This window comes from Colletotrichum gloeosporioides (genome assembly GCF_011800055.1).
Source record: "Colletotrichum gloeosporioides strain Lc1 chromosome Unknown consensus_106, whole genome shotgun sequence".
Taxonomy (NCBI): Eukaryota; Fungi; Ascomycota; class Sordariomycetes; order Glomerellales; family Glomerellaceae; genus Colletotrichum; species Colletotrichum gloeosporioides.
In genome coordinates this window covers 76208-93837 of record NW_025544751.1, presented here as the reverse complement: position 1 = coordinate 93837, position 17630 = coordinate 76208, and the positions used below count along the sequence as shown (strand labels likewise).

Sequence of the window (17630 nt, the reverse complement as noted above, 5' to 3'; positions counted from 1 at the left end):
TCAAATGTGCGGTAGTGTTCTGTGACAATGCCTGAGGGTTCGAAATCTCACGTCCATCTTAATCGATCTTGATTGGGCACGACTTGCCAACCCCTCTTCGCCATGCCCTCGTTTTCCCCTCATCAACCTCGGGCGGGCATCACACAGAATGGCAACCTCTTCAGTCTTCTGCTGAAACGCTACATCATCAGCTAATTTTAGCATACAGGATATCGAATCTTCTGGGAAAGCCAATCTTTGGTTCAGTTCGAGGCTCTTTGCGACTACCCTCTTCTGTTCCCGGGCACAGACAAAGTCTGGTTCCTAGCGGGCACAGTGAATCTTGAACCACAACTATGGAGACTGTTGGCGTCCTCGCAAACGTCATAGCCGTCGTTGATCTCTCCGTCAAACTCGGAATTGTCTGTGGCGAATACATAAGCAAAGCACGCAATGCGAAAGAGGACATCCGAAAGCTCAAGGAGGAGAGCGATGCTCTTGCTCGGATTATTGGCCAGATCCAAGATCTTCTGGGGGATAAAAGCACGGAAAAGAGCCACAGAAGGCAGCTCAACGCCTCTAAAACGTTTCATCAGGATGTAGAACGATGCGAGAAGATGCTATTCGAGTTGACAGAGAGACTCGACCCGGGCAAGAATCCCAGCCGGATGAGAATTATCGGAAAATCACTCAAATGGCCGTTCACAAGCACTGAAGTGTCTCAGAACATTGAAAGTTTACGCCACTGGAGGGACTGTTTCTTAGCAGCTTTACAGGTGGATCACATGTATGTGAGGTCGTAACCATGCGCTCGAGCGAAGTTCTAACCCAGCCAGGCATCTCGCGCTTCAGCGTGAAGACATACAGGACATCAAAAGTCTTCCCAGTGCCCCGGGCGCCGCTTTCGATTCTTACGATAATGGGTCAACGCGAGTTTGTCATCACGATACAAGAAAAGACCTCCTTCGCGACGTTTTGGAGTGGGCGGACGACCCGGACGGAAGGTGCATCTTCTGGTTGCGCGGCCCAGCGGGCACTGGCAAATCCACCATATCAAAGACAGTTGCACAGATGTTTGCCGACAGAGGTCAACTTGCTGCAAGCTTCTTCTTCAACAGAACTCGAGAGGGCCGTAACACGGCCAAACTGTTCGTTACCACAGTCGCAAGACAAATCGCTGGAAGGGTTCCAACTCTCAAGAATCTTGTCCTAAGAGCCATCAATGAAGACCAGGACTTGCCGGACAAGTCCCTGGAGGCTCAATTCTCCAAGCTGATACTGGAGCCGTTTAGCCGTGTCGAGCTATCCGGCGTCACCTTTCCTACCCTAATTCTGGTTGTCGATGCTTTGGACGAGTGCGGTTTCGAGCATCGTTCACAAGTCGATGAGAGTCTGGAAAGCAGCCGACTAATCATCAAAATGCTTTCCAGACTAGCTACAGTATGCAACATCAATGCTAGAATCTTCTTGACTAGTCGACCCGAGGTTCCCATTCGGCTGGGGTTCCTGGAAGATGTGCCAACCGGTTCTCATCAAGACGTGGCACTACACGACATACCCGAGCCCATCATCGAACACGACATTCGGGCATTCATAGAAAGTGAATTAGAGGCTATCCGTGTGTCTCATGCAATTACTCAAGACTGGCCCGGTGACGATGTGGTGACACAGCTCGTCAAAGCCTCTGTTCCACTTTTCATCTACGCATCAACCATTTGTAAATTCATCGACGACAGAAGACGAAGATTTAGGCCTCAAGCACAGTTAGAAAAGGTCCTGCGTCAAAGCGAAGGATTCCGGACTGGTATTGAAATCACATACAGGCCAATTCTGGATCAACTGGCAGAGGATCTAGAAGAATTCGAACGCAAGGAGCTACTCGCGCGGTTTCGCAAGGTCGTGGGCGCCATCATATTATTAGCGGATCCACTCTCAATCACTTCCCTTGGAGCGCTCTTGGGTATCGAGAATGACGAGATCCGCTACCTATTGAACAGCCTCCATTCCGTCCTGGATGTGCCTGAGGATGACCAGCCGGAACACTCAGTCAGGCTCTTCCATTTGTCATTCCGAGAGTATTTGTTACAGCCCCACTCCAGCGCGGATCAAACTTTCTGGGTCGACGAAAAGTCTACACACAAGGACCTTTTCGCCTGCTGCTTGCAAGTTATGGGCGACCAATCCGGCTCTGGGTTGAGAAACGACCTTTGCCGGCTGGATGACCCGGGAGTACGAAGAGACGAGATCCCTCGCGAAAGGATATACCAACACATCCCTCGGTCTCTCGAATACGCATGTCGCTACTGGGTCATGCACCTCAGAGAGTCTGGTAGTGGGATACATGTCCGGGATGCCCATGAGTTCCTTACACGATATCTGCTCTATTGGTTTGAAGCAATGAGTTGGATGAATCTCCTTCACCAGGCACCCCGAGATTTGCTAACTCTCGAAGACATGTTCTCCAGCCAAGGGAGTAGCATACAGTCAGAAGCCTTGCTATTTCTGAGAGATGCCCGGCGTTTCCTTGCCGAAAACGAGCACGCGATCAATCTCGCACCCTACCAAGTTTATGTGTCCGCCTTGATCTTCGCACCCAAGGCTTCGTTGGTTAAACAAAAGTTTCGATGCGAGATTCCAGGCTGGATCGTCAAGATGCCCGAAGTTGCCGAAAACTGGGATGTGACGAGCCGAACTATTCACCAGTACAAGTCACCCGTCCAAAACGTAGTATGGTCTCATGACGGACAATACATTGCCGTCGTCACCTTTGATGAGGTTGACATCTGGAATGTGACTTCTGGAGTTTTGTTGGAAAGGAATACTGACATGAGGCACATCAATTGTATCACTTTCACAAATCGTGGCATGCTTATCATTGGTCTCAGTTTTGATGGCATCCTCCTGTGGGATTGGGTGGCGGGCCTAAAAACCACGTTTTCCATTGGAAACGGTTTCTCTGAAGTTCTTACCGTGTCGGCAGCAACAACTGGCAAAGTCTCGTGTTTACTGAGCGATGGGAACGTTTATCTGATGAGCGAGACCTTTGATATCATTCACACTTGGTATACCTGCTGGCAACCCTCTGCGGGAGATACGAAAAGAACGCGCTCGAATCTTCACCTTCATTACCTGGGCCGAGTTCATTTCACGCACAACGGGAAGATCCTGACTGTAATCGACAACGAGCAGTCAAATTCTATTCATGTCCACGATGCGGAGTCAGGCGCGCTCATCCAAAGTCTTTCAGCCCCAGAAGGACAGATGTTCTATGAGGTCACAGCGTCCGACGAAGGCCTTCTATTGGCAACGGCTGGTTCAGGTTCGCCTCTAGGAGAACGGTCCGACTGGGATGATGTTGTCATGGAGGCCTTCATTTGGGATTTGAACGGAACGAACGCTTCAGCATCGCATTCTTCGCCACGTGTAATCAGCTCAGTCCACTGCCAAAGGCCGACAATTAACCAGCATGGTCTTTTAGCATACACTGGCGACTATTCGTATCTCAAAATATGGAATGTTTTGAAAGATCCACCAGAATTAGTCCACACATTGGACTATGGCACATGTGTTTCCTTTTCCCCGGATGGACAGCACCTTATTGCAGAATTTAATGCAGTAAAGATCATATACACCAACGCCCTGGGCTTTGTCAAGCACGCTTCAAATTGTACCACGGACATTGACGATAGTGTTGATATGAATCGACAATCTCTGTCCCCGGATGGTCTGCGATTAGCTGTCGTATCATCGCGCGGCAAAGTTACATTGTGGCACGTTGGTAGCGAGAACGAGGAAATGGGATCCGAAGTTGCGATTCTTGACACACCATGGGTGGTTCCAACCAAGGTAGACGATGAATTTGCAACTGCCTGGAGCTCAGATGGTGCTTTTCTTGCGGTTGCGTCGTCTGCCGGGTTTGTCGTCTACGATTGCTCAGCCCACCATCCGGCTATATTGAAGTCCGTAAGCTATGAATACGAGCCTTCAAGCTTAGATGGTACTTTGAGACAGTTGCTTTTCTCACCTTGTGGCTCGTCTATTGCCATAACCAACGGAGATATGAAAAGCGTTTCCTTATGGAACTTTCCGTCTTGCACTTGCCGTTGGCTACAAGCACTTCAGGATCCGAAGGGTTGCAAATCTGCAATGACGCTTAAATTCAGTCCCGACGGAGCGCAACTGGCTGTTTCACACGGCTACAATGCAAGGCTCATGGATTGCAATACCGGTGCCATCATTTGGACTCGCAGCTTTGCGCTTTTAGATGTGAGATTTATTGACTCTTTAGCGTTCAACTCGTCCGGTGCCTTGATGGCAATCAAGGCGTTTCAGATCGATCGTAAACCGTCGAATATTGAGTCTGGCTCGGGACGATCCGTCAATTCTGAGCAGAAGAGCTTCGATAAATCACTTGTAAACATAGAGGAAATGGCTGATTATGGTTCAGTAAAACGCCTATTTGTCACTAATGTTGCGAACGGAAGACACGTCGCCACTATGAGCGAAGGGATACGTTTAAAAACAAATGCTTCCTTTGGACAAATGGCATACGCCCCCGGGGATGATTTTGTTGTCAGTCAAGACACTTGGTTTCAAAACGTCAACGTCGCAAGGAAAGAGTCATCAAATCCCATTCCACAAAACGTTCCCTGCAATATCATGATGGTCCGTTACGGCTATGAGGAGCGCTGGTTGACCAAGTTCGGCCGGAGATTGGTACACTGCCCATCGTCGATTGCGCACGGCGCTGCCCCGCAAAACTGGGTCCTATTCCCTCATCGCCTGCACGGATATGATTCAACTAGAAAAGCGCCCTTCACGATTGAGTTGACTTGTTCACAGTGTTCTTCATAGTTTCAAGTCAACCCTAATAAGCAAGTGCAATAGGGCGGTGGTCATTTTATGCAGGCGTTATCTCTCCGTACACGACTTCGACAGCATTAAGCACAGTGGTAGCGGCCCATTGCAATGGCTTTTCATGGCGCAATAGACTAGTAGCCTCTCAGGTTGAACGTTCCTCCCTCTCGTAATGTTCACTAAATGAAACCATATTGTTGTCCGAGTTCTGTGTTTTCCACTCCTGATGTCTTACGTTCGACACAGCCGGCATCTTACATCAATATAAGAACTGGCTAGACAGCATGTTGTATACATCACTAGCTGACCCATTCCCAAATGCTTGATACACCAGAGTGTCGTTCATGCCAGTAATATCATCACCGAAATCTGTGAGCGCTATGGTTGATTCCTGTCGCGGCTCAGGGAACGATTCGGAATTCCAACTCTGTGTTGTACCTCGACCCCCGAGCCCGGGTGGACTGAACAGATCTTGTTCTGAATCCCTGATGTGTAGGCCGTTGGGGCCAGCCGCATCAACAACACAAGAAGAGCCAAGGCTCCAATCACATGATTCCAGACGAGCATCGGCGTTAGTAGTCTCCCATGCGCCTTCTCTTCTGTTATCCTGGCGCACTCGAGCCGTTCTCATGCGTTGCAACATCTTCTCTAGTCCTTGTCCGATATGCTTCAGCATGTGCTTTTCGGAAGCCACTGCCTCTTTTAGAACAACTATCATCTTGTTCAGGAGCCGTAAAGCATTGGCGTAATCGATGTTGAGTCCCATTATGCTGCCCCACTTAGCAGCAACCTTCATCAGGAAGACGCTTGCGAAGGCAATCATGGTGTGGACGTATAGAGGCGTTCCGACTAGGGCTCTCTTCAAGTCCTCCTCTTCTTGAACCAGTGTCAGGATGCTCGATGCAGCTGAGATCGCCATATTGGCGAACTCTTTGCGCTCGGTCGACAACTTGTCGGAGTTGATTGATACACCGCGGATCGCGAGGGAGTTGATCTGAAGCTTGGCGAAGTATGAGTAGAGGATTACACCCTTGTTTGTAAATTGTCCGATGAAGGCGCTGGGTGGTTGTCGAGGGTACCATCGCATACGCCAGTGATCAACTTCGACGTTGAAGCTTCGGAGGGTGTCAAAGTCGGATTCGGCAAGCATTGCCGCAGAGATCTCCGGCGGTCTTTTAACTCCTGCTGGCTCATTGACCTTTGTCGCTTTCCCATTTGCTGCACAAGCCCCATCGATGGTCGGAAGAGGGCGTTCAGAGAATCGTTCGTAAACACGGGTCAGAATCTGCATCAGGTTGACTTGACTCAGGATTCGGATGTCGAGCACACCAGAGAAGGGGCTGGCTAGGAACAGTTCATACTCCCGTAATTGTAAACTTTCCGCGACAGTAGGAGGTCGACCATAAGCAATACTAAAGTGACGGTCGCAAACGTAAAGCATATACCAGAGCCTTGCCCTCAGGAAGTGTTCCTTGTCGCCCTCGAGTGCGTGTACAAAAGATTGGTGGATGCCGAGCTCAGTTGCAATACGTATAGCATGGCCTGTCAGCTTCCACGAGTGCTCTGATAGCCAGAACGCTGATATGCATAAGCCACGGACATCATCGACCGAGTGATAGCGAGAAAACATGGAGGATGACACAAGCGAGAGGAATTCGTTGTAGCAGACGTCGAAGATGTCAGACGATGTTGGTATGTGCAGCGCAGTGACTGTCAGGATGGTGGCTGCCAGCAGTTCGGACGACTTGCGCACCGATGTCCATGATGGATGAACCTGTTCGAGGCCAACCCAGAGGTAGTGATTCAGAGTCTTGAGGAAGCTGCGACGAAAATTGGTCAGCGAGTTGCCTTCTAGTAGCGACCGCAAAAGTAATCCCGGATAGCCGCTGAGGAAGAAGGGCAGGACACTTCTTACATGTTGTACAACTCCTCGGCCTTCTCTTCAGATATGGCTCCGCGGGATATGAAATCATCCAACTTGCTATCGTCGGCTGGTAGTGATTGCGGCGTGTTTGCTTGGTTACTTCGGACATTCCTAAGTCGCATCACCTCGTAGAGGCTACCCATCGGTTCTTCCAATGTCTCAGGGCCGTACTGTTGATCATCATCAGAAACTGGGTTGGGCGAATCCTCGCGGGTCATGGCCAATCGCGTGTTGGCATCCCGGCCCCCTATTCCCCGCGCGGAGCCATCCCGCGCGGACAACGATTTGGGCGGACTCGAAATGTTCGGCATCGCCCCAACATGTAATGCATACCGATTGTCGGGTTTCTCTATATCCTCTGGTTGTTTCCTGAGTTGGTGATTCTCAGTGGAATTGTGATGTTGTCCTCTGCCCAGTACAGCATCCAATGAATGCCTCATTTGCTGGATTTCCTCTCGCATCGCATCAATCTTTTCTCTTCGGGTTGTTAGTATTGGAGTGCACACGGTGCTTTCCCTTGATAGCTCACTCGTAATTTGGTGAGCTCTGAGCTCGTGAATCCTCCGAGTCGGCCTGAGCCATGTATGTCTTTTTGATGATGCAGTCAACCTTTCGTCGAAGACAATGCCTGCATTTTCTATCGCCAGGGAATATTTCGCATTTCATCTTCAACTTCTTGCATTCGAGGCCTAACGTGATGATCAGCATCATCACTCGGCATCTTTGGATAGGCGTACTTACATGCCTTGGGCTTTCTTCCAGGGCCAGAACCCGCTCTACGTCCCGGAGCCAACTTGGCAGCTTCGGGGCTTGGCTCATTGACTGCCTCATTGTCGCTGGGGCTAGAATTCGACGCTCGTCGTAGAACTTCTGATTTTCCGTGATTTTCCGTCGATGCGGTTGAGTTCATCTTCGTTGCTTTCGTGATCGTTGTCAATGAGGGCGTCTCACAGCAGCTCAATAATCAGTGGGAAATCGGGAAATCGCCCGAGCTTTTTAATGGTCCAGACGAACGCCACGGTCTTAGCTATCTACGCTATCTGACTAATTGCCTAGGCCTACAGCAACTTAGTATACGTATGCGGAATGGGGATCGTGTTGGGGATCGGGGAGCCTGCCCTGTGCTGAGGGCGCATGGTTTCAGATTTCCAAGCGACCTTTACATCAAGACGACTAGAGTATACAGCTCTGCGCCCGCTCATGACGCTTTGTGCACAACGACCTTTGCCCTAGGCGAGCGGTGTTTACCGTACAGGCGGAGGTCGTAGTGGGCTTGGCGATCTGTTACGCTCGTTCTCGCTAGAGTCTAAGTGGCCCTGGCCAATCGGAAGTCTTGCCTGTATTGTAAAAAGTGTTATTTTATTAGTCGGCAGCGATAGTTCGGCCGAGGCTTGGCCAGTGCTCGCGTATATGGCAAGCGTAAGGTCTTTTTGCCTCGTGAAGTGGGCGGTGTTCCCCAGTAAGAGTCCACAAGAGGCAGATTCGGCATGCCGATTGGGTTCGGGATGATCCCCAATTCGAGCGGCTCAGCAAGTTCCTCGGTGTGACTCAACCTTGCTCCATATTAGAAATCTTTCTGTGTTCTGCCAGAGCTCCTACAGAGCAGTCACGTGGAACTGTTGCCGCCACAATGCAGACTTGGGCGCGAGATATGATTGACTCTGTGCAATCTGAGACAAGATCCCAGGTGTTCCACGATGAAGTTGCGGTAGCACCTCTCATGGGCATGATGGAAGCACTCTCCAGAAAATAATCTTCGTCTCTTTTGAGTCTACAATTTCTGTATTCCGCGTAACGGCTTTTACAATATGTGCGGTTTGGGGATAGTGTTGATTCTGATTCATCGTAGCATTTTCCCGGTTTTCCGCCCGATATCCCGGAACATGATGGTGGCGTAGATATCGTGATCCGCGACCAATGAGACATGTCTGTGGCACATACCCATCACGACTGATGACGGCCTTTGAAAGCAGCATGGAATCAAGAGCAATCATTTATGGCGCCTCGTGGAATTTTTGTAGAATTTACATGGTGAGGTTTTAATCCTTTCTGCATAGCAGTAAACATTGGGATGAACCCTAAACCTGGGTACCGTCAATAACGACCACGACCTTTCCCGCCGAGGCTCCAGATTCTGACAACTCATAAACTTGACGCAAACTCTGTAGCCCGTGGAAAACAGTGGTCTCGACGGCTACGTCCTGTTCAACAACGAATCTCACGAGATCAGCAAGCTCTGATCGACTGGAGAGATTAGACCCCATCATCCTGATGTCTCTAAATATCATCTCTTCAAATGGAAAGTTGACTCGTTTGGGCTGCGCCACTTCAACCACTAGGCCGTGCCCTTTCGTAATGATCATGCCCGTCTCAAGAGCCGGCTCGGCATCGCTAAGCACGATTGTTGCATCGCACAAGTCGTCGCCTCTACCGGCACCCCGTAAACCTATCAGACTCCGGACTTGCTGCACCATCACGGTTTTCCCAGGTCTGACATCCACGGCCGAGGCACCAGCTTTTGTTGTCAATTCCAGAGCAACATCTCTTGCTTCAATGCCCACAACATTGATGCCCTGCTTCTTCGCAATCTGAATTGCGAGGTGACCGAGGCCACCTCCACTGCCGACGATGCCCAGCCAACCCCCTGGCCTGACTGCCGCTCTTTTGACAGCACGCCAACTAGTGCATCCGGCACAGGTCAGCGGGGCCGCCTTGATGAAGCTCAACTCATCCGGTATTTTGACTGCAAAGCGGTCGTCCAGCACGGTGTATTCTGCAAAGGCTCCGGGTGAAGAAATGCCAGCGTAGCCCTTATTGAACTTGCAGCTTAGTTGGAACTCCTCTGGACCATTGCAGTCCATGCAATTGTCGCAGGGACCCCGAATCCCAATGGCAATGATCCGGTCACCGACGGCAAAGCTCTTGGCAGCCTCCCGGCCTAGGGCAACGATCGTGCCAGATGGCTCGTGGGATCCTGGGAGGCCGCTCGGCTTGTCGTGGAAGACGCCATTCAGTACCATTATGTCAGTATGGCAGAACGATGCGACCGCGACTTTGATGAGGATATCATGGTCATCGAGGGATTCGGCAGTGGGAGCGGAAACATCTTCTATCAACCACGGAACACCAAACTTTACAATAGGGTCAGCAAATAAAAATTTGGCAATCGTAGAGGGCAGTTCGGAACTTATTACTTGTTTGACCACGGCAGCTTTCATCATGTTGTCAATGGGAGCTGTGCTCTTGACGGCGTAAGGCATTTGTTGAAGTTTGTTATGGCCAGGAGTGATACGAAGCTTCAGAGTAAATTGTCTTGCCTTTCGATATTCCTGATCTGTGAGCATCAGATGATGTCTTTCGGCAACTGTAAGCGCACGCGACTTGGGCTTGGCTGCAGGCATGGCCCAACAGGTGACGTCGCCGGTGCCGACCCATCAGCATTATTAATGTTCTGGATTTACGGCGGTCAGGCCCAAGACTTTCACAATTTGCATGCTCGCTAGCATTTTGCTTTCCCCGCGTGGGCGACAGCCTGTCGAGTAAGTAAAGCCCGTAGCGTCTGAGTCGGGGACAGTGCCGAGGGTTACTTGGTAGGTGGCTGAATGCTTCCAAAGGCCTCTCGGCCGATAGCCCGGCCGAGAGCTTTAATTGTCTAATTGGTGAACCCCCTGTTTCTCGCTCATGGTCGGTCGTATTCTCCATAAAGCCCGAGCCAATCACCTCTGTTTAATTGCGAGCCGGCCAATCGCCAATAAGCTTCTTAAATCCGAATGCGATTAAGTGTCTTCCGGCTTGTCCCACGAAGACCTGGTTGTCACCATTCACTCTTCGAACCTTGCTTCTCAACATACCAGCTTCGAAGTGTTTGGCCTAGTTGAGTACTACTCCAACTCATCTCTGAGTCACGTACATACCGCATCTCGTACAAGATCCTAGAAAGCGCTGATTTGTCATGGTGGACGAGACCCGCATGCGGGGCGGATCGAAGCCCAAGTCGCGGGCAATTGTCCGAGTAAAGACGGGTTGCAAAACCTGCAGGTAAACCCTACCTGGCCATCCTGTCTGCAGCAGTTGGTCAAGATTACTAATGTAAAATAGAAGTCGCAAGATCAAGTGCGATGAAACGAAGCCTGCGTGTCGAAAATGTGTCCTCACTGGCAGAACCTGTGATGGGTACGGGATCTGGGACCGGGGAAACCGGCCAACGAGATCCACAGCACCAGGTCTATCGATCTCCATCTACAACACCCATACTGCAGCCATCAGCCAGCTGTCAGACTTTGAAAAGAGACAGTTTGAGTGGTTTATGAGGCGGACCACAATCAAATTGACTGGGGTTTTCCATTCCGGCTTTTGGCACAGTCTCGTCCTGCAGATGGGCGCAACCGAGCCGGCCGTGTTGCACGCCATGCTGGCACTAGCGTCCGCGCATGAGATTGAGCTCAATGGCAACACGACCGATGAATACAAGCCTTTGGATCAAGGCGTCCGAGAATGCAATATCCTGCGCCATTACAACAAGTCCATCACCTTGTTGAACACGAACTTGTCTTCGCAAAGTCCGACGTCTATCCGCGTCGCCATCGCGTCTTGCATTCTATTCGTCTGCGTAGAGTTTGTGCGGCGACGTTTTGAGACTGGATATGCCCATCTCAGAAGCGGACTCAAGTTGCTTGAGCAACTCCCACGTCCATCGAAGGACACCAATTCCGAGACTTCCCCCGCACCAGATGCCCTCGTCGAAGCGCTCCTGCGCCTCGATGTCCAAACGAGGCTCGTCAAGACCGCCGCACTACAGAGCACAAAGCTTTCGGCACAGATGCCACGTCTGGATATCGCAGTGTTGACGTCTTTCGTCTCACTTGACGGGGCGAGACAGCAGTTGGACACGATTCTCTCTGCCGTCTACGAACTCCAAGAGCGAGCTCGGCGCCAAACCCCGGAAGACAACGTATCGCACGCGTTTGGGCTTCTTAGTGCCCAGCAGCGGTTGAAAAATGACCTCACACTCTGGCTTCAGACTTTCAATCGCGTCAAAGGCAGTTGGTGGACGAATCTGTCATCCAAAGAAAAGGTTGCCTATCACCTCATCCCGATCTACCACACCATGGCCCAGATCATTGTTGATACGACTCTGCAGCCAGCAAATGAGTCGATGTATGACAAACACCTCCGGCAATTTGAGTCCATCATAAAACTCTCTCAAGAATTACTGACCGTTGCCCTGCCGATGATGGTTGAAGAGATGGCATACGGACTTCATCCTGGTTTCAACTTCACGGCTGATATGGGGATCATCCCTCCCCTCTACTTTGTTGCCCTGAAATGTAGAAACCCTTATATCAGGCGCCAGGCCATCGGCGTACTAGCCACGGATGAACATCAGGAGGGCATATGGGACGCACCTTTGGCCGCTGCAATTGCTTCGGAAGTCATGCGGCTGGAAGAAGCCAACTTCTACGATGATCTCTTTCCCAGGGGCTGTGATGCTGCCTCGACAGCGCCAAAGAAGTGCAAGAGCGGGACACTTGTGCCGCCAATCCTGCCAGAAAACTGCAGAGTTCGTGACATCCAGGTACACTTGCCAGATGGAGTTGCCGATGATCTAATTATGAGCGGCAAGTCCATGCGCTCCAACGGCAGTCTCGAGTCTTTCACAAGACGCTTCAACGTGAAGGATAAAATTTGGCAATCTGGATTTGGGTGGCCTAGTTCAGCATCTTCACAACTGTCTGCTTCTTCTAATTCTTCGAAGGCGTCATACAGCCTTGACATTGGCCTTGATTTCTTGTAATGGTTTTCAGAACATCTTCGAAAACGTTCCATGTTCTCTTTAGGCGTATGGCGCAAGGGTCATTGTCTATAATTAGGCGTACGTACTACTCATCCGCGAGGATATTACAGAATACCCAGCCGCTTCAAGCCTCAATACTTCTGATCTCCGCCTCCGTCCATTCCCACAACCTTTTTGCGAGATCATCGTCCTCTGAAAGTCCGCTGCCTTTCCCTGGAATCCCAACAGGTACATAGTACTCCCCATTCAGAACGCCATCTGCGGTGGCCGCCCACAACTGATTCTTCGCCCCTTCTTCTACACTTACTCCAATCAGAGGAACCACAACTGCCTGGAACGCCTTGATCAGAAATGGCCCACCCTCTGAACGTTGCAGATCCGTCTTCACGGTTCCAGGATGGATCGAGACAGTCATCCACTCGGGGTATCGGCGGGCCATCTCGCGTGCGAACAACAGGTTCGCAAGTTTGCTTTGGCCATAGAGAGCGTTGGGAGATAGACCGCTGTTACCTGTCTTTGGCTTGAAGCTTTCGAACTGCAGTCCTCCCGACGGACCAAACTTGTGCGCCACAGAGCTGATCAGGACAACTCGGACCTCGCTGCTTTGTGCAGTCTGGCGTAATAGGGGAGTCAGGAGCTTGATGAACAGGGCGTGGCCGACGTGATTGATACCGAAGTGCATCTCGTACCCTTCTTTGGTCACACTGCCAGCGGGCACATTCATGACGCCGGCATTCAAGAGGAGGATGTCGAGACGGGTGGTTGACGCCAAGAAGATGCGAGCGGCCTCCCGAATGGACGAGAAGGAAGTCAAGTCGAGTGGAAGGAATTTGACTGAAACAGCAGGATCAAGCCGCTTGATTTCATCGATGACGGCTTCGGCTCTTGAGGCACTACGGGCTGCAAGCCATATTTCCGTGGGTTGGTGTCTCGCCAGGTCCAAAGCAGATTGTCTTCCTAGGCCGTTGCTGCCACCAGTGATGAGAATTGACTTGCCCTTCAAAGATTTCATATCTTTTTCCGGTGACCATGACCTATTGCTGTGTGGCATTTTGTAAAGGATGTGTGCGAGATGGTAGAGAGAAGGGTGACACCAAATGGAGTATGTGCTACTGGTGGTTTCTGCATAAAGACAGACTGAAGGATTTATATATCAGAAACCTACGTGCTGTGTTTAGACTTCATTTTCTGTTGCTCTACAGAAGCCGAATACGAGTTTCCTGTCTTGCTTAACCCCGGTAGTAGACGGGCGGAGACCGTTGAAGTCAAAATTATCCTCCCTACAGCCAATCACGGAACAGCAATTGCGAGCGTAAAAGCCACGCACAGAAAGCCACGATGGCGGACTTTGGGTGTGGCAGCAATGTCCGCCAGTGGATATCATAGGTCAAATCATGAAAGACGAACGCACTATCTGTTGTGTGATCTCAATTGGTTTGATGCTGATCTTTGTGGTATAATGCTCGCTCAATAATCCGGAAACAGGAAGAAAACTCTAGTAGGTATCATTCTTCGTCTTCGTAATTCAACATCCATGTAACCGGCACATGAAGATGCAAGAAAAGTAAATCATGTCCGTCAAAGTCGTGTTCGCATAGTACGTGTTGCTGTTGCTCCGTCATGGATCAAGCCGCCGGCTTTACCAAATAGTCGCCACAGCGGCCAGGATTGCAGACCAAAGAAGCATTCTTGTCGGGGACATAGAGCTAGCAAAGTTGCCCTTCTGGCCCTCTTCAAAGCCTCGCTCATCTCCACCCAAGTAATATGCTCCAAGCTCGGTGAGGCCACCGTCGTCGTCGAAGAGCGAAACCTTGTTGCCAGTCCACGCGTTGGCTTCATCCTTGCGGAAGGCACCAAACCATGCGTAACCGTCGACGTAGTCAGCGTCGTCGAGGAACGACAGACTCTGGTTCATCATGGCAAAAGTTGCATCGGTGTCTTGCTGCGGCAGCGCCATTTCGGTGATCCAGTACTTCAAGTCCGGGGAGGTCTCGTTGTAGAAGTCACGCAGCGACCCAAGCCAGTTCTGAAGACCGACATAGTCACCGTACCAATGCACGGCGATGAAGTCGGTCGGGCAGCCATTGTCGTCAATGTCGTAACACGACTCGTTGAACTTGCGCAACCACTCGAGACCGTGCGGAGAACCGGTCACGACGGGGTGGCTGATGTTCCACTTGCGGGAGTCGGAGTCGCGGAGCGGGAGGATATGCTCAATGTAGGCTTTGGCGGCATCCTCGGGGTCGATACTACTGCCGCCTGATCCGGTAGTGCCGTCTGGCTCGTTGAAGGTGAGGAGGTGGGTGGACGATGAGGGGAGGTTGTTGAGTCTCGTTGTGAGTGACGAGTCCTCCGCTTCATCGACACCGTGGATGAGGGGTACAAAAGGAATTGAGTTGTTAAGGTTGGTGGCTGGCCATGTTGACCAAGTGTAGTACCAGCTGATCAATGACTTCTCTGAAGTCAGAAGTTGGTTGTCTGATGCGTGGTCGTCGCCCTTGTATGCAAGACCTCGTTTTGATGATAGATCTGACTGTGCAAATGCTGATGAAGCAGCTAGCGAAGCTAGCAGTGTCTGTGTAGTTCGTCTCATTTTTCTTTCAGTGGTTCGTCAATTGCTGGATCTCGCAGATGGTGGTTGCGGGGGATGATCCTTGTGTGATCAATGTAGGTACACACGGGATCGGATGCAGCCGACAGAAGTCTGGGACCCTTCATGCAGATATAGTCAATTATTTCCAAAACTACAGAAACACCATCAAGGCCAGCGCAGGCCAAAATTCCAAGGCCATTGTTTTGCAGGCGCTTCAGTCATTGACCTCATTCGATGCCATCACACTCTTGGCGGGGGCGTGAGAAACATGACGTCATGCTCCCTTGCTCGGAGGAGTTCTTGGTTGGTGATGAGTTGGCCAAGGTTGACCCCCTGGTCAGCCACACCGCGAGACCCCTAACGCCGACAGGAGATTGGGCGAACAGGGGTTCAAACGAAAGTCGTCATGGCGGTTCGGGAATCCAGACTCACGTCTGGCAAGTGGTGCCACCCTGCGTTGTTCATGTTGGTTCATCAGGCTGGCCGTCTGCCAAGTCGGGGCTTGCTAAGAACTTGCAAGCGACCCCGGCTCTTGCTCTATCATTTGGACAACTGAGTCATCCTTTGGAAATGTGTCGGAGTTCATCATTGTGTTTTCCCAGGAACAGCGCAGCATGACCTTCCAAGGCAATCGCAGGTTGCCAAGATAACGTACGTCCTCTTTTTGACATCTTTCGACTTTCTCCACCCGTTCGAAGAATAGGCAGACGGTCTCTTCTTACTCTAATCAATTCAACCGTCCGGCGAACGAAGCCCAGTCCTCCGATTTGAAGGCCTTTGCGGACTGTTCAGACCCGGGATAAGTGGGTCTCAACGACGGTCTGGCTCCGATAGCTCCGGCGTGCTGCCACACGGCAGATATTACTGACGTGCCCGATTAAAAATGGACGCATTCACACTTGTTGAAACATTGGCTGTACTCAGCTGTCGCCAGCTTGCGCCAGCTGTTTATATTAAGACAGGCGTGAATTTGATTCCTTGCAACGCTGTTGATTGGTTCGCGAAGCGAACATCACCAGCCGAATGGCCGGTGCGCTCCGAAAACAAATCCTCCGCGTCGTCAACAACACATGAGACTACCTTGAATAAAGCATCTCTCAAAGATACACTGGCAAGATGGACAGGCCTAGCAACGGCGGCCGCTTGCGAATTACCGAGCTGCCTGTAGAGATTTTGAGAATTATTTTGTCTCACTCAGCCGATATTGGCAGTCTGGATTCGACAGTCCACTCCTGCGGCACCTTGTTTCATGCGTTTTACGCCTTCCCAGCGCCCATCGTCACAGCGATTGTCCAGCGAGAGATCGGGAAGGACTTGCTATTCGAAGCTGCGCGTCTCACAAGAGTCTTAGATCTTTTGCGGTCTCAGGATGGCGTGGTGGTGGCCAACGTCTCATTCGCCGAGTTCCTACGTCGGGACCAAGAAACACCGCATCATTTCCGCTGGACTCTGCATGGGGCCTACTCTGCAATCCCACTGCACGAGATCGTGGAGTCTTTATCATTGAGGATCGTATCAGAGATATTCGCACGTATTCAATCCATCCATCCCCACGTGGAGATAAAGCCCGCCTCCAGCACAGAGCTCCTCCGCATTCAGCGGGCGCTGTATCGATTTGAGACCTATCGAATCTTGTTTCCTCAGCATCAGGATCTTGAACACGATTACCCAGACTATGTGGACGATCTAGATGGTGGGATGAAGGCGCAAATGCAGTTCCTTGCTGGCAGCGCTCCATGGGAGAATGAATAGCTTGGCTGTATTTACGAGTCACTTTGGCGCCTTATTGCCCAAGGTAGGCTTGGCCCCATTGAAACTAAAGTTCTCGTTTTGAAGTTCATAGGTGGAACCCTATGTTCGACAGAGCCCCATTCGTTTCATTGTTGCTGACCAAGGTACAATCTATGAATAGTGTATAACGACCTGGCTCTACACAGCATCAAAGGCTGTCGCACTGCTCTTTACTATGGGGACGCACGCATTGAATATCTACTAGCACGAGGGCTAAAAGAGATAAATGAGATTTCACTTTGCAATAACTGGGCGGAGCGATATGATTTACTGGGATTTGACCGACCTGATGAACCTGTCTGCGACTTCGGCGGCTTCTTACGCGAAACATTCGAATACTACGAAACCCACTGTTTGATCGAGTACTCTCAAATGAGGGGGGCCCATAAAGACACTCACTATCCAGTCGGCCGGGTTTCAACTGAAGACGGGCCACATAGGACCTGGGACTGGGTGACCCAAAGATGGTCAGGGCAACCCAACTTTGAAGCTCGCAAGCGAATCGTCCTGGTAATGGAGACAGCTCGTCTCAGAGCCTGCGGCTACGTCTTTTGGGACGAAGAACGAATGGTTGAGCTCGGTTGGATGAATCCCATATCAATGGACTGGCACAGCGACGCGCTCAGATTCATTGACAACCCGCCAACATAGCATGAGTTTTGACGAGGTTGATTTGGGGGAAGTTCTGTCAG

The 17630-nt window shown here is 50.9% G+C and overlaps 7 protein-coding genes across 7 annotated transcripts; 3 read left to right on the top strand and 4 right to left on the bottom strand.

The window, feature by feature from the left end:
* Positions 1–335: 335 nt before the first annotated feature.
* GCG54_00002395 (uncharacterized protein) lies at positions 336–3937 on the top strand (the record flags this gene model as incomplete). Its single annotated transcript, XM_045402487.1, has 3 exons — positions 336–766; positions 816–3825; positions 3917–3937. The coding sequence occupies 3 exons, from the start codon at positions 336–338 to the stop codon at positions 3935–3937; spliced, it is 3462 nt and encodes a 1153-aa protein (XP_045257010.1).
* Positions 3938–5095: 1158 nt separating this feature from the next.
* On the bottom strand, positions 5096–7468 carry GCG54_00002394 (Transcriptional activator of proteases prtT; the record flags this gene model as incomplete). Its single annotated transcript, XM_045402486.1, has 3 exons — positions 5096–6656; positions 6752–7237; positions 7290–7468. The coding sequence occupies 3 exons, from the start codon at positions 7466–7468 to the stop codon at positions 5096–5098; spliced, it is 2226 nt and encodes a 741-aa protein (XP_045257009.1).
* Positions 7469–8838: 1370 nt separating this feature from the next.
* GCG54_00002393 (alcohol dehydrogenase) lies at positions 8839–10161 on the bottom strand (the record flags this gene model as incomplete). Its single annotated transcript, XM_045402485.1, has 1 exon — positions 8839–10161. One exon carries the CDS (start codon positions 10159–10161, stop codon positions 8839–8841), a length of 1323 nt encoding a protein of 440 aa, XP_045257008.1.
* A 974-nt stretch (positions 10162–11135) lies between these two features.
* On the top strand, positions 11136–12554 carry GCG54_00002392 (uncharacterized protein; the record flags this gene model as incomplete). Its single annotated transcript, XM_045402484.1, has 1 exon — positions 11136–12554. One exon carries the CDS (start codon positions 11136–11138, stop codon positions 12552–12554), a length of 1419 nt encoding a protein of 472 aa, XP_045257007.1.
* Positions 12555–12678: 124 nt separating this feature from the next.
* On the bottom strand, positions 12679–13605 carry GCG54_00002391 (Retinol dehydrogenase 11; the record flags this gene model as incomplete). The annotated part of the gene is made up of 1 exon (XM_045402483.1): positions 12679–13605. The coding sequence occupies one exon, from the start codon at positions 13603–13605 to the stop codon at positions 12679–12681; it is 927 nt and encodes a 308-aa protein (XP_045257006.1).
* A 588-nt stretch (positions 13606–14193) lies between these two features.
* Positions 14194–15147, bottom strand: GCG54_00002390 (uncharacterized protein; the record flags this gene model as incomplete). Its single annotated transcript, XM_045402482.1, has 1 exon — positions 14194–15147. The coding sequence occupies one exon, from the start codon at positions 15145–15147 to the stop codon at positions 14194–14196; it is 954 nt and encodes a 317-aa protein (XP_045257005.1).
* A 1116-nt stretch (positions 15148–16263) lies between these two features.
* Positions 16264–16899, top strand: GCG54_00002389 (uncharacterized protein; the record flags this gene model as incomplete). Its single annotated transcript, XM_045402481.1, has 1 exon — positions 16264–16899. The coding sequence occupies one exon, from the start codon at positions 16264–16266 to the stop codon at positions 16897–16899; it is 636 nt and encodes a 211-aa protein (XP_045257004.1).
* Positions 16900–17630: the final 731 nt, after the last annotated feature.